Here is a 24,056-nt window from a genome sequence, read left to right as displayed (position 1 = left end):
AAGGGAAACGACACTCATACATCTGGAAACTCTGTAGGAAGATTCAGATTCTGAAGGAGATTAGAAGAAGATGGGCCAGGGAAGCTTGTGGACCCCTCAGTCTTGGAAGTCGGGGTTCTAGCATCTCTGGATGCCCTCAAGACCTTGCACCAGTCCTCCATCCTCGAGCTCCACCTAGTTCCACGTTAAAGTAGAGGGTAGTCGTTTCACTGCCCGAAGACTGCACGGCGGACCTCAGTTGCACCCACCATCCCAGCTGCCTCCCAGATTTACCTGCGTATACTCAACTACCACCCCCTTGGCTATCACAGATCCTCTCCCAACCCATCCTCGGAAACTCCGCCTCGCGCTTGCGCGTTCCCACCAACCTCCGCACGCCCACCTTCAATCCCCCACCACCCCGCAACCCCACCTCAAAGGGTAGAAATCATATATTATAATTCCTGTAGCCTGTAGTAATCGCACAAAACCAGGAAATCAGGACGCGGCTATTTCGCCTTTCAGAGGATCCACCCGGCGTCAGCCTTCGGCCACAGCAACAACACACACAGCCCCGTCACGCCCGCGCGCAGGCGCAGAAAAGAAGCAGAGCAATGCATTTTGGGAGCGGTAGGCAGAGTGAAAGCAGAGACCACGGGGTGGATGGGAATTGTAGGCCGAGCAGCACCAGATCCACAGGCGCTCTGGCGGACTGTTGCATTCTGGGAGTCGTAGGCAAGGCAACACCAAGGCCTTGTGGGAGTTGTAGTCCCGGAGCCACTTCCGCGCCGCGTTTCGCGTGGTAGGCGATCTGGACTTCAGGCGCCGTGTTCTGCACTGGTGAGTGTTCCTCCCGCGGCGGCTAGGCCCGCTGACCCCGCCTTAGTGTTGCGCTGCCCTGGAAGGGTTCAGGGTCTCTCTCTGGGTGGTGACACCTGCCTCCGAGATTTCCAACGCCCGACTGCTAGGCCGTCCCGTCCCTCTTGTCGGGATAAGAGTTTCTTCCTGCCCCTGCCCCAGTTGGGCCGACCCGGGGGCCCCTACTCGTCCCTTGAAGCTCTGTGCTGATGAAGATGGCATACTACCCGCCAGTCTGACGAGGCTGCATTTCGGGGGCATCCTTGGGGTCTTGGCCTGTCTGGCCATCCCACAGATGTTCTCCAAGCGCCAGCCCCAGGCAGTCCACGGTCATCTCCCCCTCAGCCTTGTCACTGGCCTCCTGTTTCTTTCTTGCCCCTTACAGCCTTCCCCACAGCAGCCAAAGGAATCCTTTTAAGACCTGTCAGATCACATCCCTGCTCTGCTCCTGCCTCCCTCTGAATAAACTAAAACTCCACATCTTGGTTTATGAGGCTCTGACAACTTGTGCAGCCTCATCTCCTGCCAAGGTCTCCCTCCCTCAGGAGGTGGCCCCCTGGGGACCGATTGACGGGGGATTTACAGGGTGAGAGATGAGTCCTGGGTGACTTTATGTCCTGTCCCACAGAAGAGCTGGGTGGAAAATTTCTGCTCTCAGGAGACAGAGAACAGCTGGGCAAGGTCCCTGAACTGTGAGGAAAGAACAGTTTGTTTGGGGCACTTGGAGGCCTAGGGTCTGGAAAATACACCAGCATGGATCCTCGTGGGCCATTCCTGGGACCAGCCTGGATGGACATCTGTGTATTTAAAGCATATTTGAGCCCTCACAAGGAGAGTGGGAGGAAGTGTGCAGGGCAGGACCTGAGGACAAGAAGAGAACTCCCCAAAAGAAACTTGTCAGGAGGAGCAAATCCAGATTGTCTAAAGCCAGGGGAGAAAAGATTTCAGCTAGGACACATGCCTGATGGTCACAGCAGATGGGTCCTGAGGGCTGCTTAGTGAGCTCAGTGACAGGGAAAAGCACTCTGGGCAGAGGGGAGCACGTTCCTGGCAACCTTGAGAGTAGAGGCCAGTGTGGCTGAAGGCGAGTGGGAGGAGATGAGGTTAGAGAAAAGGAGCCAGATGGGGTCGGGCCTCCTAGGCCATCAGCATTTGCTAACATGAGATGAGATCCATGGAAAGACGTTGAGAAGATACTGGGCAGGACTCTGCCAGCCATTATGTGGAGAATAGTATGTGTGGAGGAGGGGAGGTCGAGGCGGGGAGTCCAGGAGAGAGATGTCAGACTAAGGTGTCAGCTGGGGAGATAGTGAGAAGCATGTGGCTTCTGACTCTGTCTTGAGACTACAGTCAAATGGGATTTGCCATATTCTGTTTGGATATCTGGAGTTTGTAGGCCAAGGATGCGCCCCTGGTGCATATGAAAAAAAGGTCAGGACTTGACGTCACCATTTTTGAGCCACCATCAGGGCAAGTGACAAGAAGGAGTGAGAGAAAGAGCAGTCCAGATTCCAGATTCCAAGACTTCTGTCCTGAGCAACTGGAAGGGTGGAGCTGCCCTTTACTACAGAAACCCCTTTTTGTTAAAGGAATCCGGAATTTGGGTTTGAGATGCCTACTGATATCTGAGTGGCACCCGTCCCTGTCCTCATGATATAGGCAGTAAATACACAGTCACAACCTAATTCTGAACATTCTGGTACATCCTAGAAGCAGCCTGACCTCTAAATGGTGAGGAGGTAACTGTAGTAGTCCAAGCTGGAGACCAGAATAGCTTGGCAAAGGGGACTGAGCCTCTTGAGATTTGGGGGTTCTCCAGGCAGACAGGCTCAAGGAGAGTGTGGCTGGAGGCTTGGAGTCTTGACTGGGTGGAGACGGATGAGGCAGGAAAGGAGAAAACAGAGAGGGAGGGATCTAGGATGGGCTGATTCAAGTCTCCGTGGGGCCACAGACACTTGTGCATTTGAAACAGGTGCATCCCCAGCTGGTGTCCACGGAGGTGCCCATGTCTCTCTAGAGGTGACTTCCTTCCTTTCAGAGGAAGTCCCCGGGACCCATTCCTGGAGACAGTATCCCATCCCCCACAGTGAAATCCAATTGGTCTTTCAGGTTTATCTACCTTCTGTCAACAGAGCGGCAGTCCCCTGGCCGCCCTCTGTCCTTAAGAGCCCTGCACCTCCCTCCCAGGCATTCCAAACAGCCCTGGAGGGCCAAGTTGATGATCCCCACCTTGTCTCTCTGGTCAGGGCTGTAACAAGGGAGGCTGTGCAACTGCTCCTGAAAGGCACCCCATCCCTCTGGAAGGGACACAACCTAATTCTGAGTCTAACCTGTCTCTCTCTCTTTCCCCCTGAAACCACTTCCTTTGGCCCCTTTTTCTTCTTGGTGTATATTGAGGGCAATTCCAGAAGCCTTACCGGCGGCAGTGGCCTCCCTTAGCTGGGAACTCAAGTGTAACCCTCCCTGTCCCCAGCTCTGGAAGAGGTTCCCTCCCGTGCGCCCCTGTGCCTCGTCCATCCTGGGCAGGGACACTGTCCAGGCAGCCTCCCTGCCAACTCCACCTTGTAACCCACTTCTCCCTCCCATCCAGGAGAAGCCAGCTCCGCGATGCCCGCCCCAACGTGTGCCTCCTGCCATGCAGCTCGCGCCGCCCTCCGGCGCCCGCGCTCCGGGCAGGCGCTGTGTGGTGCCTGCTTCTGCACTGCCTTCGAGGCCGAGGTGCTGCACACGGTGCTCGCCGGCCGCCTGCTGCCGCGTGGTGCTGTGGTGGCCGTGGGTGCCTCGGGTGGCAAAGACTCCACCGTGCTCGCGCATGTCCTACGCACGCTGGCACCTCAGCTAGACATCTCACTGCACCTTGTGGCCGTGGACGAGGGCATCAGCGGCTACCGTGACGCAGCACTGGCAGCTGTGCGGCACCAGGCGGCACTCTGGGAGCTGCCACTCACTGTCGTGGCCTATGAAGACCTCTTCGGAGGCTGGACAATGGATGCGGTGGCCCGCAGTACGGCTGGCTCTGGCCGCAGTCGCTCCTGCTGCACCTTCTGCGGGGTGCTGCGTCGCCGAGCACTGGAGGAAGGGGCGCGCCTCGTGGGAGCTACGCACATCGTGACAGGTGGGCAAGGAATGGTGAGGCCTTGATCGCAAGTGAGAGGGCGCTAGGAGGGAACCAGGGCTTATGCCCCAGGAGTGGGAAAGGAGACCCTGCGCCTGACCTAAGGGGAGGAGTCAAGTGAGGATGCAGGACGTGCGCATGCTCAGGTTTGGGCCGCATGCTCCCTCCCAAAAGGTTCTGTGGGCTGGCGAGAATATGTGACTAGGCAGGGTATCGAAAGGATTTAGATTTTAGCCACTATCTTGGCCTACACAGCTTGGCAAAGGGGCTGGTTATAGAAGTTTCTGGAGATAGGTCTTTGGCTCTTGTAATTGTTCCTGACATTCTCGGTCTCTCATGGTACACCTCTCAGAATCCATCACTGTCTCCAAAAAATATCTCAGCCCCTTAATGCCTTTTCATTGTCGCCCTCTCCTCTCTTCCTTAACTCTTTCAGTCTCTTGCTTAGACGCTTCTTCAGCACACAGCTGCGGAGTTTGTACTGCACAGCAGATGCAAATTATAGCCACAGCAAATTTCTTGTTTTGTCAATTTTTTGAATAGTTTCTTTTGTTTCAATTTCATTAATTTCAGCTCTGATTTTAATTATTTCCTGTCTTCTACTACTTTTGCTGTTATTCTGTTCTTCTTTTTCTAGGGCTTTGAGCTGTAATGTTAGGTCATTTAGTTGTTGACTTTTCATTCTTTTCTGGAATGTGCTCCATGCAGTGAATTTTCCTCTTACTACTGCTTTCATAGTGTCCCAGAGATTTTGATACGTTGTATCATTGTTCTCATTGACCTCTAAGAATTTAGAGGTCAATTTCTTAACCTCTCTGTATATGTTTTCTCATCCCTAAAACAGGAATATTAGTGATACCTAATTCGTGGGTTGGCTTAACAATTAGATGAGTTAATATGAGTAAACAGTTATAAAAGTTACTGAAGGAAATTACATGGACTGATGTGTGCAAAAAGGATTTATGACTTCGAGGGAGAGAGTCAGGAAAGTCTCTTGATATCTGAAGGCTCCAGGTAAAGAGGTGAAGGGGGTCAGGGATTGCGGGATGTTATTCCGGGCAGAGGAAACCACCTGTGGAGGACAATATGAGATCCCCAAGAAGTGTGGCTGAAGTCCAAGGGCAGGAGGAGGGGAGGTGGAGATGTGGACAAGTCAGACCTTTGCCTCTGGACAGTGATAAAACCAGAGAAAGTGACACGACTTGGAGGAGCTCAACCTGGCCTGGCAAGGAGCGGGCAAGGCCAGCCAAGGAAACCAGTAGGAGGGAGGCAGCTTCAGCCATCGAGTGAGAGATGATGGCTGTGGGAAACCGGAAGGGGAAGTCACACACTTGAATGACTTTTCTCCCACCATGCTAGATGGACTCTGGGGAAGGCAGACAGCTTCATCCCCAGTACATCCCTAGATCGCCCCTAGCTCTCAGTGGAACAGGGGAGAATAATCCTTTCCACATAAGAGTGGTCTGTAGGGAAGAATGAGAAATTGCTTGGGTTTTAAGAATAATTTATTATAATCACTTATTAATTGTGCTTGTAAAAATGTGAAGACCTCCAGAAAAATATCCCTCTCATATAAGGTGATTTTTTTTGCCCTTTGTTTATACACTCTATTTTCAAAGGCATTTTATAATGATTATTGTAATTACTGAGCTCTTAAGTGGGTTTGTAATGACAAGATGTGGAGCGAATCCAGCCTCCCATGAGTAATGTGGTTTACAACTTAAAGTCAGTAGACTCGCAGACAGTGAACATATAGCCAGATATAGTTACCAGGAGCAAAGATGCCTGCTTTCAAGGTCATGGGCCTTGGCAGTTCTTTATAAAATAACTATTACTGCAGACAAAATTAGAGCACATTCTCGGTGGGTTTTACCACTTGGACCACGGATTTGCCACTTCAGTACTGTTGACATTTGGGGGCAGTAACTGTGGTTTGGGGCTGTCTGTATATTGCAGGATTATGTCAGCATCCCTGACTTCCGTCCACTACATGCTAGTACTCCCGCAACCCAAATGACAACCAGAAGAGTCTCTAGGCATTGCTAAATGTCCCTGGGAGGGTGCAGAATCACCCCTAGTTGAAAACCACTGACAAAATCTCAAGTATAACTTGACAAGATGCAGAATAGGCACAGATTTAGTTCCAATTTTATATTGAGCGGTGTGTAAATATTTATGTCTGGTGTTTCTAAACAAAGATAAACACTGCAGTCAGGTTGTCAAAGGCATTGTGTCAAGAACTATTAGTTTCCTGTTGCTGCTGTGACAAATGATTACAAATTTCGAGACTCAGGCAAATAAGTATTAATTATCCTGCAGTTCTGGAGGTTAGAGTTCGGGCAAGGGTCTCCCTGGGCTAAGATCAAGGCGTCAGCAAGTTGCATTCCTACTGGGGGCTCCAGGGGAGAATCCATCCCCTGCTTTTTCCAGTCTCTGGAAGCCATGCAACCCTGGCTCCTGGCCCTTCCTTCATCTTCACAGCCAGCAAGGGCAGGTCGAGTCCTCAGAGTGTGTCTTTCTGACTCTGCTTCTGTCCTCACATCTGCTATTCTGACTCTTCTGCCTCCCTCTTCCACTTTAAGGACCTTGATGATCACATGGAGCCCACCTGGACAATGCCCTCTGGTAAAGCCAGTTATCAGCACCCCAGTTCACCCTGCAACCTCAATTCCCCTTTGCCTGTCACCAAACATGCACGGGTTCACATGGACCCCTGGGGCGTGGTGGCAAGAGGAGCCTGCCCACCACAGTGCCCTGGAGAATCTCTGTGAAACGCCACTTTGACTAGTTTGAATTGCTTCTGGATTGTTTTTAACTAAGACTAATAAGGCTTTTGCGGCAAAGCGCACTTGACTCCCGGTGTGAACGGTCTCAGGTCTGATGTGCAGTAGGAGATGGCCAAAGAATGTGGGCTCCCCAGCCTTGCTCCAAGGAGCTTGTGTGTGTTTCTTCCTGTGTCCACTCCGCCTCCACCTGGGTGCCCCGTGATGGGGGTCCACCCTCCCCGCCCCACCTCTCCCAGGGTCCTGCCTCCCCCGGGTCCCCGGGGCTCCGTAGCCCTGCGCGCCCCTGCGCCCCGCCTCACCTGTGCTCTCCCCCGCAGGCCACAACGCGGACGACATGGCGGAGACGGTGCTCATGAACTTCCTCCGGGGCGACGCGGGGCGGCTGGCCCGGGGCGGCGGGCTGGGCTCCCCGGGCGAGGGGGGCGCGCTGCCGCGCTGCCGGCCGCTGCAGCTGGCGTCGCAGAAGGAGGTGGTGCTGTACGCGCACTTCCGCCGCCTGCACTACTTCTCCGAGGAGTGCGTCTACGCGCCCGAGGCCTTCCGCGGCCACGCGCGCGACCTGCTCAAGCTCTTGGAGGCGGCGCGGCCGTCGGCGGTGCTGGACCTCGTGCACTCGGCCGAGCGCCTGGCGCTGGCCCCGGCCGCGAGGCCCCCGCGCCCCGGCGCCTGCTCGCGCTGCGGGGCGCTGGCCAGCCGCGCGCTCTGCCAGGCCTGCGCGCTCCTGGACGGCCTGAACCGCGGCCGGCCCCGCCTGGCCATCGGCAAGGGCCGTCGCGGGCTGGACGAGGAGGCGCCGCGGGGTCGGGGGAGCGTCCCAGCCGCCGAGGCCGTCGCCGCCTTCTAGCGGCTCCTGGTCCGGCTGGGATCCGGCGCCTGGGCAGACGGGGCTGCCTGTAAATAGCACGGAATAAACTCGAGCTGCCTGTGCTTGGCCGTCCGCGTGGAGCTGGGAGGGAACGGAGTCCAGGAACCCTGTCGGAGCTGCGCTCCTGAGGCCTGGGGTCGGGGAGGAAGACCGAGCAACCTGCGTTCGGCACCCCTGGGGTTTGGGGGGCCTCCTGCTGAGCGCCTCTGGGGGCTTCTGGCGAGCTCAGATGCTCCCAAGCCTCCGAGAGAGTTCCGCCATGAGATAAGCAAAGTCAAGTGAAGTGACAGACAAGGGCCCCAGTCACCGTGAGGATGCCTCCCTTCCAGTGCTCGCGACCCACAGGTGCCACGCCATCTCCTTCCATCCCCACCTCCACCTGGAAGCGCTGCAAATGGCCCAAGGTCACTCAGCTAGCCCTAAACAGGCCCCCACCAGAGTTCTCCAAGATTGAGGATCGCCCTTCCCCACTCTCCTGGATGAGGAGGGACAGGTGGGCTGCCCAAACTTGAGCTCTGAATCTTTCGTTTCTTCCTCTGAAAATGTAAACAATACCCCACCCACCTTGACCCTTTCAAAGCACAGCGGGAGGATAGGGAAGATCAGAGGCTTCAGAGCTCAGTGAATGGTGGCCGATTTGGTTGTTCATATAACGTTTGGCCACCAGGGGGCTCCCGGATCCCGGGGCGCAGGCTTCCTGGAGAGAGAGTGGTGTTCTCAGTCCCATCTCCCAGGGGCTCCTCAAATGTCCCCTTTCCCACCGTCCTGCTCGGATCCTTCAGGGTCCTCCTGGAAGTCTTCCATGATTTCTTCTCCCACCCTATCCTGGGTAGAAGACACGTCTAACCCCATCCTCTGACCTTGGCTCTCCCTTCACCGAGTTAAACTGACCTGGGTGCACCCGCAGGATACCCTGCCTCCTCTGAGGTTTCCCTGGGGCAATCGGACATGAGTTAGCTATCCATTGAACAAACATGCCCTGAGCACCTTCCTGTGTCAGGCACTGCTCCGGGTGCCAGGGATCTGCAGTGCAGGAGACTGGAGTCCTGCCTGGGGAAGTCCACAGTCAGGGAGAAGTGGACAGATGGCAAAAAGTCAGGTACTAGTGTGTGCAACCAAAAGAGAAAGCAGAAAGGACTGAGGCGAGAGGGAGGTAGGAAGAGCCGTTTTCCCTGGAGGTTTGAGTAGAAACCAGCATAAAGCAAGAGTGAACCCTGAGGCTTCTTGGGGAGAAGCTCCCCAGGTGGAGCCGACCCCCGAAGCAAGAGCCCAGAGGTGAGAATAAGCTTGGTGCGGCCAGATCAGTGGATGAGGTGGGACAGTAGCCAGGGTGGGTCTCACGTGGCCTCCAGAAGGAAGGACTTGTGCTTTATTCTGAGGGTGATGATAAGTCTCTGGAGGGCTTCCCTCCTGGAAGTCTATCCAATTTCCATTTTCTAAAAATCACTCCAGCTGCTGTGAGAATAATGCAGCTGTAGGGGGCACAAGGTGATCAAGGTCAGTGTCCAGGTTGACTCTTGTGTGCCAGGCCCGGGCCAACCATTACTTCTTCCTTGGCTCAGTAGTGTGAGCAATGGATTTTTATTCCTAGTTTTTTGTTTTGTTTTGTTTTTATAATTTTTTATTTGTATTAATTAGTTATACATGATATTCCTAGTTTTATGGAGAATAAGCTTGTGGCCCAGAGAAGTGAAGTAACTTATCTAAGGTCACACACCAGCAAATCAGGAAAGGAGCAATGGCTCTTGACCCTTTTGCTTTGCCACCTGCTGGAAGCCAGGGAACCTAGGTTCTTGTTGCAGATGTGCCACTGATTCACTGTGTGGTAGCCTTCCCTCCTCAGGAGTAGGTGGGTGCGTTGCTAGTAAGTGCACCTGGGAGCTTGGAAGAGCACTGGAGTTTGGTTGAGCGCTTGCTGGTTTTATTAGCCCAAGCTCTCTGCTTCCCGCCTAGAGGCCTCTGAAGACTGGAGAAAAGTGCTGTTCTCAGCTCTGGCCACCAGGAGTCACTGTGACCACACCTTGACCCCAAGGCCAGGACTTGCCCTGCCCAGACCCCAGCTGGGCCCTCTCCAACCATCTCCCTCTGGCCTCCCAGCCAGGCACCCAGGACAGAGACCCAGCAGCAGAGATTCTTCTGCCCATAGGAACAATCAAAACCTTCTCTGACCTCAAGACTCCTGCATTCATTCCAGTATTCAACAAATACTGATTGGGCCTGCCATTTTTTAAAGGAGAATGCAATTTTACAGTAGTGAACAAAACAAAATCCTGTTCTAGAGACACAGAAAAACATGTAGCATATATAGCAAGTCAGATGGTGCCAGATGTGGGGGTGGGGAGTGTGTCCTATACATGTAAGCTGGGTGGACAGGGGAGACCTCAAGCGGAAGGTGGTATATCCTCAAAGACCTGGGCGAGGCAGAGAGCTCTGCAGACCTGCAGGAAGTGTTCGGGCAGAGGGAACAGCAAGCAGGAATGCTCTGAGGTTGGAGGAAGGGCGGCAGGGAGGGGTCAGAGGAAGAGGTGAGAGCACCGGCTGCAAGCGCTCAGGCTTTCCAAGCAGAGCCACGATAAGGATCATCCCTTTGTTCACGCAGCAGGCATTTCCTGACACCTCCCAGAGCCGGCCCTGCAGAGGAGTGGGGAAACAGCTGAGTCAGCCCCTGTCCCTACCCTCAATGGGCTCTCCGTCCGGTGGGAGAGGCGGGCATGGGCATGGACACTGGCAAGGCAGGAGCCAGAGGGCTACGTGCCACCTGGAGGGTTAGGAAGGACACGGGGAGCCCAGAGGTGGGGCGCCCAGCTCAGCATGGTGCGTCACTGGATGCTTCCTGAAGGAGGTGCTGTTTAAACCAGGACCCAGAAGATGAGTAAGACAAGCGAGCCTGGAAGAGGGACTCAGGAGCCAGGTAGAAAGAGGGGCACAAGGGTGCCCGGCAGGCAGATCCGCACTGCCCAGATGGACGTGCCACCAGGCGACAGGGCCTCCTGGAAGGGGTCAGAGCAGACAGGGCTAGCTCCCAGGATTGCCTTGGGAACAGCCCCCGGGACCCTGTGCTGTCGGGGGGGAAAGACCCTGCCCAGAGAGGCCTGGGAGAAGGTGGGGCACAGGTACCAGATGACCCAGGAGCTGAACTGAGGCCGCCATGAGGGCGTGGCCATGGTGGTAGCAGACATGAAGGTGCTTGGGGTATTTAAGAAGTTCTCACCAAGAGCTGGAACCCCACTCAGCACTCAGTGTGTTTCCTGAGAACTTCTGCATGAACTCAAAGACTGTAAATCCAAGAAATGTCTCCCCTAAAATAAAGGTGTCTTGCACTAGGCAGAAGACTAGAGCAAACTCTGCGGGTGTTTTTGCAGAGGGAGGAAGGCACCGTAAATCGCTGAGGCGGGAGTGGGCCTTGTCATGGGGGAGGGGTGGCTGAACAGGACTCCCACCTAGGCGTAGGGACTCTTCATTCTTTTTGAATGTAGCAGTGGGTCTGTGAAGTTGCAGTGTCCCCTCCCCTGGGGTCAGAAGCTTTCTCCTGCAAGGCTTTGGAAAGTTGGGCTTCCCCAGCCTCCACCTCTGTGTGGAAATTGGAGACCACCGTCAGGTCTGAAGAGGTGGAGGGGCTGCGTGTAGAGACATCGGAAGGAGTTGGCTCATTCAGCCCCACCTCTCACCGCCCCTGGCCCGTGTCAGCACCAGACTGGGCACTGGGGTCAGCGGTGAACCAGGTAGGGAAGGTCCCTGCCCCCACGAGGCTCAGTGAGGGAGACATTTCTTCCTTCCATGGATGTTTCTGAGAACCCACCAAGTGCCAGGGCAAAGGGTAGAGCTGGTGAAAACCTCTGCTCGGAGTTGACACTCTTGTTACTGGAGATGGGCTTGTCGTCCGAGTAAGAGTAAGAAAATCAGTACAGGGCTGGGGATATAGCTCAGTTGGTAGAGTGCTTGCCTTGCAAGCACGAGGCCCTGGGTTCAATCCCCAGCACAGCAAAAAAAAAAAAAAAGTCAGTACATAGAACATGAGGGACACCCGTCGGGGATGAGTGCCACAGAGACCACCATAGCAACAATAAGCCAAGAAGCAAACACAGAAAGCAATTATAGACTAAAATGAGGCATAGGAAGGAGCTCTGCAGGAGGCCAGCACGGTGGCACACAGCTGCCATCCCAGTGCCTTGGGAGGCTGAAGCCGGAGGATGGCAAGTGGGAGGCTACCTAACAACCCTGTCTCCAATTTAAAAAGAGCTGGGGCTGGAGCTCGTGGTAGAGCACCCCTGGCTCAACCACAGCACCAAAAATAAATTTAAATAAGAGGAAGAAAAAGAGGCCTAGGTAGAAACTAGAAGAGAATGTCAACTCCAGAGATGATCTGAAGGTGAGCTTCAAGCTGAGATTTAAAGAATGATCACAGGCAGTGGTGGGAAGCGTGTCCCAGGCAGAGGGAACAGCGAAGACAAAGGCCCTGAGGGAAGAAGGTACCCCCCCCACGTTGAGAACACCAAACAGGTGAGCGCATGAAGGAGGGCGGGGATTGGAAGGACAGAAGAGCAGACGCTGGTTGCCTTGGAGGCATTAGGGTCCCAGGACACCACGGATGGGTTGCAAGATGTTGGCTTTCAGCTGCCAAGTGGAGCGCGGCCTGGGCTGGGGTGGAGGAAGAGGTGGGGGTCCGGCGTGGAGGCAGCGAGACCAGTCTGGATGCTCCTGCACCTGTGCAGGTGAGAGATAAGGGCTGGCACCAGGCAACAGAGGATACAGGTGGGTGGATTCTTTACTGTCTATTTTGGAGCTAAGGTGACAGAAACTGCCAAAGTGGGAGGTGAGAGGACCACTCCCAGCTTCTGACCTGAGCAGCTGAGCAGAGGAATTCGGGAAGACTCAGGGGGAAGGTGGGGAGGACCATGCGTTTGGCTTGCGGAGAAATAAACCGGAGCTAGTTGAGACGGGGAAGGGGGCGGAGACACCGTCGCCCGCATCGGGGCCGCAGGTCCAGGTGCTGACTCAGACACCCAGAGATCACCCCGAGAGAGTCTGGGAGACCCGAGAGCCACGTGAGATCAGCAGCAGGGGGTGTCAGTCAGGCGGCCGGGTTCGAATCCCAGCCCAGTAGAGTTGGGCAACTGACCTCATTCTCTCCATTTCCTCATCTGTAAGACGGGTGTCGCTGTGGGCGCCCCATGACTGGCAGGAGAACAGACCTGGAGCACGGTGGGCGCTGAAGTACTGCGGCCCGAGAGCCCGGGCCCGTCCGGAGCTTGCGCTGCCCCACGCGCCCGTTCATGATCCATGGGGGGACCAGGCAAACACGGCCCCTGGCTCCTGACGGCACGGGAGGGACCTTGCACGACCAGACATCTCCACATGAGCCCTGGCTGTGCCACTTGCACGAGCTCCTTCTGTCCAGGGCCTGGCTTCTGGATGAGCCCTCGTGTGGTGTGTGAGGCCCCCCGGCCTCCTGCCCGACAGAGACAGGAACGGGCATCAGCTGGCACTGGCAGTCTGCGGCCCAGCGGAAAAGGACCCCAGATTCCAGTCACCTCCACACCAGAGACCACCTCCCCGCACCCTATCCACAGCCATGCCCCCGAAACCCTCAGCCCACCGCCCACAGCCTCCCCTGCTCCCGAGCTGTGGCTGGCCTGCTGTGCCTGCTCTCCCTGGTCGGCCTCCCCAGCGACCACCCCCCCACCCCCGCCTTCACTTCCTGACCCCAGGGTCCTCTCCTGGTCCCTGCCCACCCTCCACCCCTCCCCCGCCCCCGTCTCAACATCCCTGCTGCCTTCACTGGTGCTAGAGGTGACTTCCCCCTGCCTACATCCAGGCTGCTGGAGAGAAAAAAGAATCAACAAAAGCATCCACCTGCAGGGAAGGGGCCCTTCGAACACTGACCACCAGTGCCACCCCGACGCCTCCGCCATACTCGGCCTTCCGGGCCCCACCAGCCCGGTGCCCCGTGAGATGCGCTGGCCCCTGGACAGAGCCACTACAGCCTGGCCTCGACTTCCAGCAGCCTGGTCCACGCCCCCCAAGCCCTCCCCACCCTTTCCTTCTTCCTTCCTGGAACAAGAAGATGCGCCCTAGTCCAGGACTGATCTCGCCTCCCAGCCAGTTGCTCCTTCCGCCTCCTTGTTCTAGAGCATCCGCGCTGCGGTGAAAGCCCTCCGCCTGGGTTCCAATCCTGGCCTGGTGTCTCCACTTAGCCTTGTGCAACTCAAGGGAAGGACCGACATCAGCTGGGCTTCCTTGTCCCTAGGGCGAGGGTCAGAGAGTAGCTCACCTGCCTAGGGGAAGGATTTGGTGAGTGCATTAAAATCCTGTTGGACACACACGTAGGCATGCAAATGAAGCTGGCAATTTGCCATGGGGGACTGTACAAAGAAGTCTTGGGACAGTTGTGAAGTTTGTACACTGCCTCCTGTCCTTTTCAGCAGAGTGACCTTAGCCAAGTGACTTCCTCTCTCTCAGCCTCAGTTTTCCAGTCTGTAAAGTGGGGGCAAGATGGTGCCTATCTTACAGAGCCCAGACTTAACATGACCCACTGCCTTCATCTTCTGTTCTCTTCCAGCCACAGTGGTCTCCTTGCTGGTCCCCAAGCCCACCAGACCCCCTCTACCTCAGGGCCTTTGCATTCACTCTCCCTTTCATACGCCCTTATAACTTGTAGTATTATGCTTATATTTATTTTCTTTTTCTTCTAGAATATAAGGCAGGGATGTTTTGTTTTGTTTTGTTTTAGTGTATTTTGGTTCCAGTTCCAAGAACCATGATGGATAGGTCCATAGTAGGTGGTCAATAAATATTAGTTGAAAGGAGGGAGGGAGAGAAAAGAAGGGTGGGAAGGAGGAAGGGAGAGAAATGGGCAAAGAGGGAGGGAGGAAGCTAACTGCCAGGAAGAACTGCACCAGGTGAGCCGAATGTGACCTGCACATTCAAAAGAATATTATTCAGCCTTGAAAAGGAAGGGAATCTGATAGCTGGGACAGCAGGATGAACCTCCAGGGGCTCATGTGAGGAGAAGTAGGCCAGACTCCGAGGGACAAACCCCGTGCGATCCTCTCCTGTGAGACACCCCGCTGGTCAGACTGACACAGAGAAAGCCCTGCGCGGGGCGGGAGGTCCGGGAGGTGCTTCCGCTGTGGTGCGGTTTCAACTGGGTCTGATGGAAAGGTTCTGGGGCGTGGATGCCGATGAGGCCGCACAACATGATCCTACTGAACTGGACTGAAAAAAGGGGCAAGTGGTAAATTGTATGTATGCCTTGCAACATTAGGAATTTCTTAGACGTTTAAATATTAACCACAGGACTTGGTGCGGTTTCAGGACACCACTCTGCTGGTGTCCTCCCAGCTCTCCAGTAGCTCCTGCCTGGCTTGCCGGAAGCCGTGAGTCTCCCCGGGGTCCGCTGCTCTGCGTCCTCCGCCTGGCGGGCAGGCGCCTTGCTGACTCCCTGTGGTCTGTGCTGCTGGGTCCGAATCACAGCCCTCAGCCGGCAGCCTCCTGAGCTCCAGAACGGAGCGCCCACAAAAATCCCGTGGGGCTCTCTCTCCCCACTCAATCACGAGCCACCCTTCCCCAGCTCCTTCCGCAGGAATCCCCGCCCCTGCAGCATCTCGCCCTTGACTGCCTCAGATACCTCTCTGCAGCGCTCAGCTGTCCCCATCCTCCTGCCAAAGGCCCCCTACCCCTCCCCACACACACACAGCACACACCTCTGGGGAACCCCATGCGTGTGGGCAGAACCCTGGAACCCACTCTGTGCGTCCGAAGCTTCCTCAGGCCCCTTCAGCACAGAGGACACTAGATGGTCTCCTGCCGCCCTGTCGCCCTGTCCCATAGGTGGGGGCTCCTGGAGGGCAGGGGCTGCAGCCTTAAGCTCCTTGTTTCACGTACTCATCAGATATTTCTTGAATATCTGCGTCATGGCAAATGAGATTCCCAGCAGGTGAGGACAGTGGCGAGTGGGATCCCAGGAGTTTAGTCTGGTGGGAGAGACCGAGGCCCACGGGGCAGGCTGATCCTTGGGCTCCACCCCAGTAGTTAGCCGGGCTTCCTTGGAATCTGCATCGTTAACGTTCTCCCAGGGGCACCAGGGCCTTCTGCTCAGCAGGGTGTTCTCATTAGAGAGAGGAATTCTGTTTTGTTTTTCACTCCTTTATTTTTATGTTTTAGTCGTAGGTGGACACAATACCTTTATTTTATTTTATGTGGTGCTGAGGATCAAACCCAGGGCATCTGGTGTGGTAGGCGAGCACTCTACCACTGAGCCACAACCCCAGCGCATTAGCTCTTTATTCTGAGATAATAAGGCTCTACGTCCTCTATGTGAAGTGGCACCTACAGGACAGAGAATTCCAAGTGCCCTCCCCAGCTTCTCCCACTGGTGACATCTTGGTAATTGGAGCCCAGAATCAAAACCAGAAAATCTGTTGTGTGCCTGTACAAATATGTAACAGAAAATCCTATCGTCGCGTGCAACTATACTGCACCGATTTTAGAAAGGGGGGAAATCAATAGTGGGCTGACCAGACCACAGACTTGGTCCCACACCCATCGTTGAAATGCATCTTGGCGTGCATGTGCCTTGTCTGGTCACTTTACTGCCTGTGTAAATTCATGTAACCTCCACTGCATCGAGACCCGGCACAGATCTGCCACCAGAGTGACTCCCTGCACCACCTGGCTCCTGCACCCCCAGGATCGTCCTTCTCCCATAAGAGGTGCCTTCTGCTGATGCATCTTGCTCGCCAAGGCTTTCGGATCAAATTGGTGAGGCCCCTAGTTAGCAGAACCAGTTCAGGGGAAACAGAAACTGATATACACAGACCGGGCTAAGCACCTGACCACAGGGACGGCCCAAGCAGGTGCCCGGCAGAGACGGGCCAGGCCTGTGGGCACAGCCCGGGAGGAAAGGGCCTCATTCTGGGTATCGAGGGAGAGTACAGGCAGCAGCCTCCTGAGTCACTGCGTGGCCAGGCCGGGGCTGCCCAGGCCCAGAGACAAATTACATTCATTAGGGGATTTAAGAGGCTGGGGGAGGGGCTAAGGATGGCAGGCCCTCCCCCAAGTTAGGACAGAGCCCCCAGCCCCAGGGCCCCACTGCTGGTTGGCGGGAACCTCCCCGGGTTCTCCCTGGGTCCCCTCCTCCCCCTTTGGAATCTGTCTCCCTGTCTGGGTCTCTGTCTGTCTCTCTGTCTCTGCCCACCTCACTTTGGGTCTCCCCAACCCTGGCACAGAGTTCATGGTAGGGATTCCCAGTTCCTCGTCCTCCCTGCTGGGGCCCCTGTCCCCAACCTCTCAGGACTGTGAGGACCCAAGCCCAGAAAGCAAGGGGACGGGTGCCCAGTGCTGGTACCTGCTGCCCCCTCCCTCTGCATCGGTTCTCCATCCACCCCTCCCCCTCCTGTCCTGCAGCCCTGCCCCCATCTGTCCCCTTTGCCTGTGGTGCCTTTTCCTTCCCTACTCTTTCCAGTTCCTCCATCTCTGCCCCTCTTCCTTGGCCATTGCTGCTGACCTGCCTGGCAGCAGGGCCCTGGCTCCTCTCTCCACGTTTCCAGGTGCATCTCTCCGCTGTCTCCCTCCGCCTTGATCTCTTCTTCCTGTCTGCCTCCCCACTTGCCCAGTTACAGGAGCCTTGCTCTTCTTCCTTTCTCTCCTGGCTCCCCTGCCTTCAGCATCCTCTCTGTCCCTGTACCTCCTGACGTCTCCTACTGCCTCTCAAGTCTTCTTCCCACCTGCCCTGCAGCCTCACTCTTGCTGGGGCGGCCTCCGTCCCGTCCCTGCCTGTCTCAGCCCCTCCCAGGGCCTTCCTCCAGCCCCCCACCCTGATTTCACCATTTCACCACCAAACCCACCGCTGTCTGGGCTTGGAACCCTCCCTGCGCACCCTGCCCCGGGGTCCTTCTCCCCAGATTCCTTCCAGATTATAGCATCTGTCATCGGGGCAGGTTCTCTCTAAGACTCCGGCTGCTCCCCTGGCCTGAGAGAGGAGGGAGGGAGGCAGGGAGTCCTGGAATGGAAACTAGGCAATAAAAACAGAAATGTCAGAAGGGCGGTGGGGGGGCAGGGCCAGCCTCTCAGACGGGATAAAAGGCTCTGTGGCGTGACTGGGAAGAGACACCACCCCTGCTGCTTCTTGCATCGTGCAAGAGGGACGGAGCCTGCTCAGCATCCTTCCTCCTGCCCTGAGGAGCCCCTGGACCCCGCCCTCTGGGGCTCTGGCCTCTCGCCTTTGCCCCTCTCCTTGTCTCTGAGGGCCTCAGTGTGAGTGGCCCTTGCAGCCACGCCTCCCAGCCCCAGGTCTGGGCTCCTTCTCCTCCTTCTCTCCCATTGCTCTGCGTTTGCCAGAGCCTGACGCGAAGCCCCAGAATGTTCCTTCTGCTGACAGCACTTCAGCTCTTGGCTGTAGGTAAGAGAACAGTGGGGGTGTGGCGGGGGGGTCCCTGGAGGCTCTGGGAAGAACTAGGAGGCTCAGGGGCCTGGTGAGAAAGACGAAGGGGTGGTTTGGGGGCCATGGCAGAGGCACATGCTCACTGGAGGCCGAAGTTCCAAGTTGGAGAGACTCTGGGAAGGGTGGGGATGGGAGAGAGGCAGGTGTGGGAGGTGGGAAGGGAACTAGGGACCCGAGGGAAACTCCAAGTCCTGAGTGGGTCCTATCAGCACAGACGACCATGGGGCTCTCCTTGGTCAAGTCGAGGAAGAAATGGCTTGTTGTCCGAGCACAGGTGGAGGAGGGCTGGTGGGTTCTTGGCGGAGCATGTGGGGTCAGGCAGTGGAGACTGGGGCCACACTGAGCGGCAGGGCTGGGGAGAGACAGGGAGCTCCTTGGATGTGTTCAGGAAGGACTGATGGGGGGCGAGAGAAGTGAGGGGAGACTCATGAGGGGGATGGAGTCCAGGGCTGTAGATGCAGTGAGGCCCTGAGGAGGTTGCTGTGGGAACAGTAGATACTGAGGAGGAGACCAGGGGGAGGGTCAGAAGACTCCCTGGTGGTGTCAGGGCAATAATGGGGACAATGTTGGACACAGATCACACTGGGTGGGGCAGAAAGAATGAGCGATTCAGGGATGAGGCCAAAGGCAGGGGCAGAGTGGGGAAGTGGGAACCTTTGTCTACCAGCCTTCCCCTCCCCACCCCACTCCTAGGCCCGGCAAGGAGCCAAGGGGACAATAACAAGATCATCGGTGGCTACACGTGCGTCCAGAACTCACAGCCCTGGCAGGCCGCACTGCTGGCGGGTGCGGGGCGCCGCTTCTTCTGTGGAGGGACCCTGCTGTCAGACCGCTGGGTCATCACTGCCGCACACTGCGCCCGCCCGTGAGTGAGCCCCCCCATTCTTATGCCAAGTGAATCCAGGGTCGAGAGCCCCAGAGCCCAGCTGAGAACCCAGTGTGGTAGCCGGGTCCTCTTTTGGGGTTTAGAGAAAAGCCTGAAAGGAAAGAGCTCACAACGTGGAGTCCCACCATAAATCCCGAACTCAGGTGAGATTCTGAGAGCCAGCTGGCATCTTAGAACCCATAATGCAGCTCAGAGCCTGAGACGTAACCTGGAGATCCATCCAGGACAGAGTTCCACTTCAAGACCAGTAGCCCCTTCCAGATGGGTGACTGAACTCGGGCACAGTCTACATTCAGAAACTCAGGACGCTCCCTGGAACCCAGAGCCCAGTTCAGAACATAAAGTCTAGACGTAAACCCAGAACCCATCTTAAAGCGGGGATATGCAAATGTAAGAATAGAGTCAGGAATCGGAGCTGATTCCCATCAAAGGTTTGATTCACAGTCTGACTACAATCATCTTTGAGCATCCGGAACCCAGATGCTCCCAGTACCCTGGCAGAGCAGTAGAGCCCTGGCTGAGGGGCAGGAGGGTGGCACTGAGAGGTTACAGGGAGGTCCATCCTCCAGCAACACCCAGGAGTCCAGAACCTAGTCCTGTTCCCTCAGACCCAGGGGTCGAGGCCCAGCCTTCCTCCCTCTGACCCAGGGGTCCAGGCCCAGCTCTCCTTCTCTTAGACCCAGAGTTTAAATACCAGAATGCAGACCGTAATCTAAAACTCCATAAGAGCCTAGAGCCCCTCCCAAATCTTGGGTCAGAGCCAAGAACGCAGACCCCAGCCTTGAAGTCAAAGTCCAGGCTAGAGTTACCCTAGCCCACAAGCCAGATTAATGCCATACACTGAAGTTCAATCTAGAACCTGGAGATTAGAGCCAGCGCCAAGTCTAGGACACAACGCTCAGAGTGAAAGCCAGCTTCCAGAACCTTGTATCCAAGAGATGATCTAGAGCCCCACGTGAGGGGAGGGCCCAGAACAGAGTCTACAATCAAAAGCCCAGACTGTAACCTGTCATTCACTCTGACATGGAGCCTGGCCTAGAATCAAGAGTTCAGACCACCCTGGGGATGTGGCTCAGTGGTAGAGAGCTTGACTAGCATGCACGGGGCCCTGGGTTCCATCCCCGGTAATCCCTAGTAATGCTAAAAAAGGAAAACATCAGAACAATATTTAGAAGCCTGCGTCCAAGCAGAGAGTAGGGCTCAAGCCGTCATCTGAAACCCAGGTCACAAACAAAAGCTTAGTCAGGAGCCCAGCACTCCACCTTGAAATGAGCTCTACCAGAGTCCAGAATCCCTTAGTTCAGGTCACGTTGCTGAACATGGAACCCCTAGCCCACCTGAAGACTGAAGCTCACATCAGAATCTGGAAAGTGTGCCATCATTCAGATTTGATGCAGAATCCTGATTTTGGCCCAGAGTCAAAACTCGAAGCTATCAGGACCCCAGGATCCAGGCTGGAATTGGGATGGAACCTTCTCCAGCATTATCAGTCCTGACGAGCCCAAAGCCATGACCTGGGGTCTCGTTGAGGCCTCAAAGCATATAACCCTTCATAGACCCTGGAACAGAGTGGAGAACTGTCACCACCTTATACCCAAGCCAGGAGCCAGAGCACAGCTCAGGAGAGGAGGGCAGGTGAGGACTGGCTAAAAGAGAAGATGCCCAGAGCGCACCTGTAATCCCAGCACCTAAGGAGGCTGAGGCAGGAGGATTGCAGGTTCAAGTCTAGCTTCAGCAAATTAGTGAGGCCCTAAACAATTTGGTGAGAATCTGTCTCAAAATAGAAAATAAAGAAGGCTAGGGATGTGGCTCAGTGGTTGAATCCCTGTTACCAAAAAAAAGAAAAAAAGAAAAGAAAAAAAAAAAAAAAAGAGAGAGAGAGAAAATGCTCAAACCAAGAGAGGGAGCACAGGAGGCCAGCAAATGCTCAGCCTGCAGTTAGAGGGAGGCAGGTTAGACTTAGGGAAACACCACCCAGGGAGGGACAGGGCTGGAGGCGGGAGGGGACCGAGGTCCACTGTAAGCCGCCTCACTCTGGGGTGTCACGGGCAGGATCCTTCAGGTGTCCCTGGGCAAGCACAACCTGAGGAGGTGGGAGGCTACCCAGCAGGTGCTGCGTGTGACCCACCAGGTGCCACACCCTGGCTACCGCTCCCGGACCCACGACAATGACCTGATGCTGCTGAGGCTAGAGAAGCCGGCACAGCTCGGGAGGGCAGTGAGGCCCATCCCCGTGGCCCAGTCCTGTGCCAGCCCTGGGACGGCCTGCCGGGTGTCAGGCTGGGGGACCACATCCAGCCCCGTGGGTAAGGACGCCTGCACCCTGGGAAGAGGAGCCAGGGCCTGCGGGAGGCGGGCTGGGGCCGCCCGGGTCTCACTGGGCCTTCTCCCGCTGCCTGCCCGCAGTTAGGTACCCCACGGCTCTGCAGTGCGTGAACATCAACATCTCCTCCGACCAGCAGTGCCGCAAGGCCTACTCTGGAGCCATCACCTCCGGCATGGTCTGTGCCGGGGTCCCCCAAGGCGGGAAGGACTCGTGTCAGGTGAGGCCCAGGCTGTGAGCTGGAGGGTGGGGATTGTCTGGAGCTGGATCTTCAGTACCATGGAACCTGGGCAGCAAGAAAGCCCTCAGAGGTGGTCTGGAGAGGGAAGGCCGGGACCCAGAGCTCCCCTGCCTCCCGGCCTGCGCCCCTTCAGGCAGACACCATCATGTCACGCCTGCGTTTCCTCATCAGTCAAATGGGTGACAGCTGTCGGGGTAGTTGGTGGAACTGGACACGGTAGTCAGTGGGAAGCGGACAGAGGGCGCCATGGTGCCCACACGGGGAGGTTTGGGGAGGTTTGGGGAGGTGCGGGGACTTGGGAGGTCTGAACCATCGCAGTGGAGCTGGTGTGAAGACAGACACAGCTTTCTGGGGATGGAGCAAAGATGGAGAGGGCCCTGTGACCCCAAGGGACCGGGGCCAGCCCAGGACTGGGTGGTGACAGTGCAGCACCCTGGGAAGGGGGAGGCAAGTGCCCCTGGCCCCTGGCCTGAGCGCTCAGCGCGGGGCTGAAGCCTGGGCAGCTCAGCCGCCTCCCTCCCCATCCGCACCTCTGTCCCTCCCCTCAGGGTGACTCTGGGGGACCCCTGGTGTGTGGAGGACAGCTCCAGGGCCTGGTGTCCTGGGGCATGGAGCACTGTGCCAAGCCCGGCTACCCAGGGGTCTACACCAACCTCTGCAAGTACCAAAACTGGATCCGGGAAACGATTCAGAGTGGTTGATCATCCACGTGACCGTCCCTCAGCTGCCCCACGTGCCTCCACAGCCCCTGCTGCCCCAGCTGGGACCCAGCACCCTACTCTCCGCCGGGGTCCAGCCTTGCGGTTCTGCCCCCACCCCCACCCCAGCATCAGGCACAGGGGGCAGGGAGGGACGCAGCATCTGAACTGGCATCGTATTTCAAAGAAGACAACTTTCAAAAATCTCAGTGTCTCTAACACCCAACGAAATGACAATAATAAAACAGAATAATCCCAAATTTCATTCACCCTTCATTTAGTTCATTTGAGAAACAAGGACACAGTGGGCCCCATGGAGGGGGCTGCCTGTCTCAGGCAGGTGCTGGTCCCTGGGGAATCAGCACTGCTGGGCCACCTGGAGCCCGCTGCCTCCCTCAGCCCCCTGTCCAGAGAGCTGGGTCCAGGGCGAGGCATCGCCCGGCTTCCTGGAAGCCATGCACATGCACCGGCCCTCTGCTGCAAGGCAGGTCGCAGGTGCGGAGAGCTGAGGGACACACCCTTGAGGTGAAGGCCTGGCAAAGCCCTTCCTCCCTCCCCAGAGGGAATTCCATGCGTCCTGGGAAAACACGCAGGGTCACCTGAGTTTTCCTACGTTACATGACACCCTGGGTTGGGGATCTCATTCTCTATCTTACTTTCAGCAACTACTGATTGCACGCCTATCCTGACCAAAGCGTTGCCCCGTTTGCTGGGTGCCTGTGGTATACCAGGCATGGTCTTGGGAGCTGGGCATGAGTGGGAACCTGGTCTGCACACAGCCTGTGTTCTAGCAGGGGCAACAGGCGGGAAACAACAAGATGAAAATGAAGCAGAGTTCCTATGAGTCAAAAGGCCGTTAAACTTGGACGGGGTGGCAGGCGGGATGTGTGCCAGAGCCAGCTCCTACCAGCGCCTAGTGCCTACTGGAGATCTTCAGGAATTTTAAAAGCCAGCTGCTAAATACAGCCATTATTAAAAATTGAGTTACATAAACTTACAATTGGGTAATTTATTAAATAAAGTCAATAAATACAACATCCGTTCCTAATTATTTAAACTAATATCTGTGATCTGGGGTTCTGTCCCCTGTACCACATTGACACTGAAGAGCTTCTACAACATCTCTTCCCAACTGTGTCCAGTGAGGTCACGTGGGTAAATTGATGGCAACCAAAATGTATTTGCACCACAGGAGCTGACCAAGGCGGCAGATGCACGCGCGGAGGGTTTTTTCCCTCAGCGAGCCATTACTAAGCCTTCCCCCATGAAGCCTGGACGGGTCTTCCAGGAACGAGCGTGGCCATCTTAGCGTCTGTCTTCTCCAAATTCTGTGTTCCGATCCTACGGAGTTCAGATACAGCACGATGTCGCACTGGCCTCGGGTTCTGTTGGGGGCGGCGCCGGACTGGGGCGCTCCCAGGCGGCAGGTCTGGGATCTGCTTATTCGCTGTAGCTGCGCAAAGGAGGGCTGGGAATTGAGGCCGGGCCTCCATGCCTCCCAGCGCCTTCCAGCCTGGTAAGCGCTGTTCTCAGTGCCCCACTCTTGGAGTCCCCCAGGAAAGTGGGATCTGCAGTGATCGTTTTTCTGCATCCGGCTCATTTCACTTAGCACGTCCTCCAGGTCCATCCCTGTCGCCACAGGAAGAACCCTCTTTGATACACATCCATGGCCCCTTGAGCACTTGATGCTCAGCGGACACCAAGGTTGTTTCCATATGGTGACCGTCGTGGATGATGCCACCATGAACAAGGGTGTGCAGAGCTCTGCGATGGGGACTTCACTTCCTTGGGCTGCGTACCCAGAAGAGGGGCTACTGAATCACCCAGCACCTCTATGTCTAATTTTTTGAGGAACCTCAGGCTG

General features: G+C 56.1%; 2 protein-coding genes across 2 annotated transcripts; both read left to right on the top strand.

The window, feature by feature from the left end:
* Positions 1-708: 708 nt before the first annotated feature.
* On the top strand, positions 709-7,663 carry CTU1 (cytosolic thiouridylase subunit 1). The gene is made up of 3 exons (XM_079119111.1): positions 709-819; positions 3,428-3,952; positions 7,056-7,663. The coding sequence occupies exons 2-3, from the start codon at positions 3,445-3,447 to the stop codon at positions 7,580-7,582; spliced, it is 1,035 nt and encodes a 344-aa protein (XP_078975237.1). The 5' UTR covers positions 709-819; positions 3,428-3,444; the 3' UTR covers positions 7,583-7,663.
* An 8,090-nt stretch (positions 7,664-15,753) lies between these two features.
* Positions 15,754-22,701, top strand: KLK14 (kallikrein related peptidase 14). Its single transcript, XM_079118093.1, has 6 exons — positions 15,754-16,363; positions 17,888-18,002; positions 18,738-18,909; positions 20,983-21,236; positions 21,337-21,473; positions 22,043-22,701. The coding sequence occupies exons 1-6, from the start codon at positions 16,328-16,330 to the stop codon at positions 22,193-22,195; spliced, it is 867 nt and encodes a 288-aa protein (XP_078974219.1). The 5' UTR covers positions 15,754-16,327; the 3' UTR covers positions 22,196-22,701.
* The last annotated feature ends 1,355 nt before the right edge of the window (positions 22,702-24,056 follow it).

The sequence above is a fragment of the Sciurus vulgaris genome (assembly GCF_902686455.1).
Source record: "Sciurus vulgaris genome assembly, chromosome: 17".
In the NCBI taxonomy this organism is placed as follows: Eukaryota; Metazoa; Chordata; class Mammalia; order Rodentia; family Sciuridae; genus Sciurus; species Sciurus vulgaris.
The sequence above is the reverse complement of the archived record's forward strand: the minus strand, read 5'-3'. Positions and strand labels throughout refer to the sequence as shown.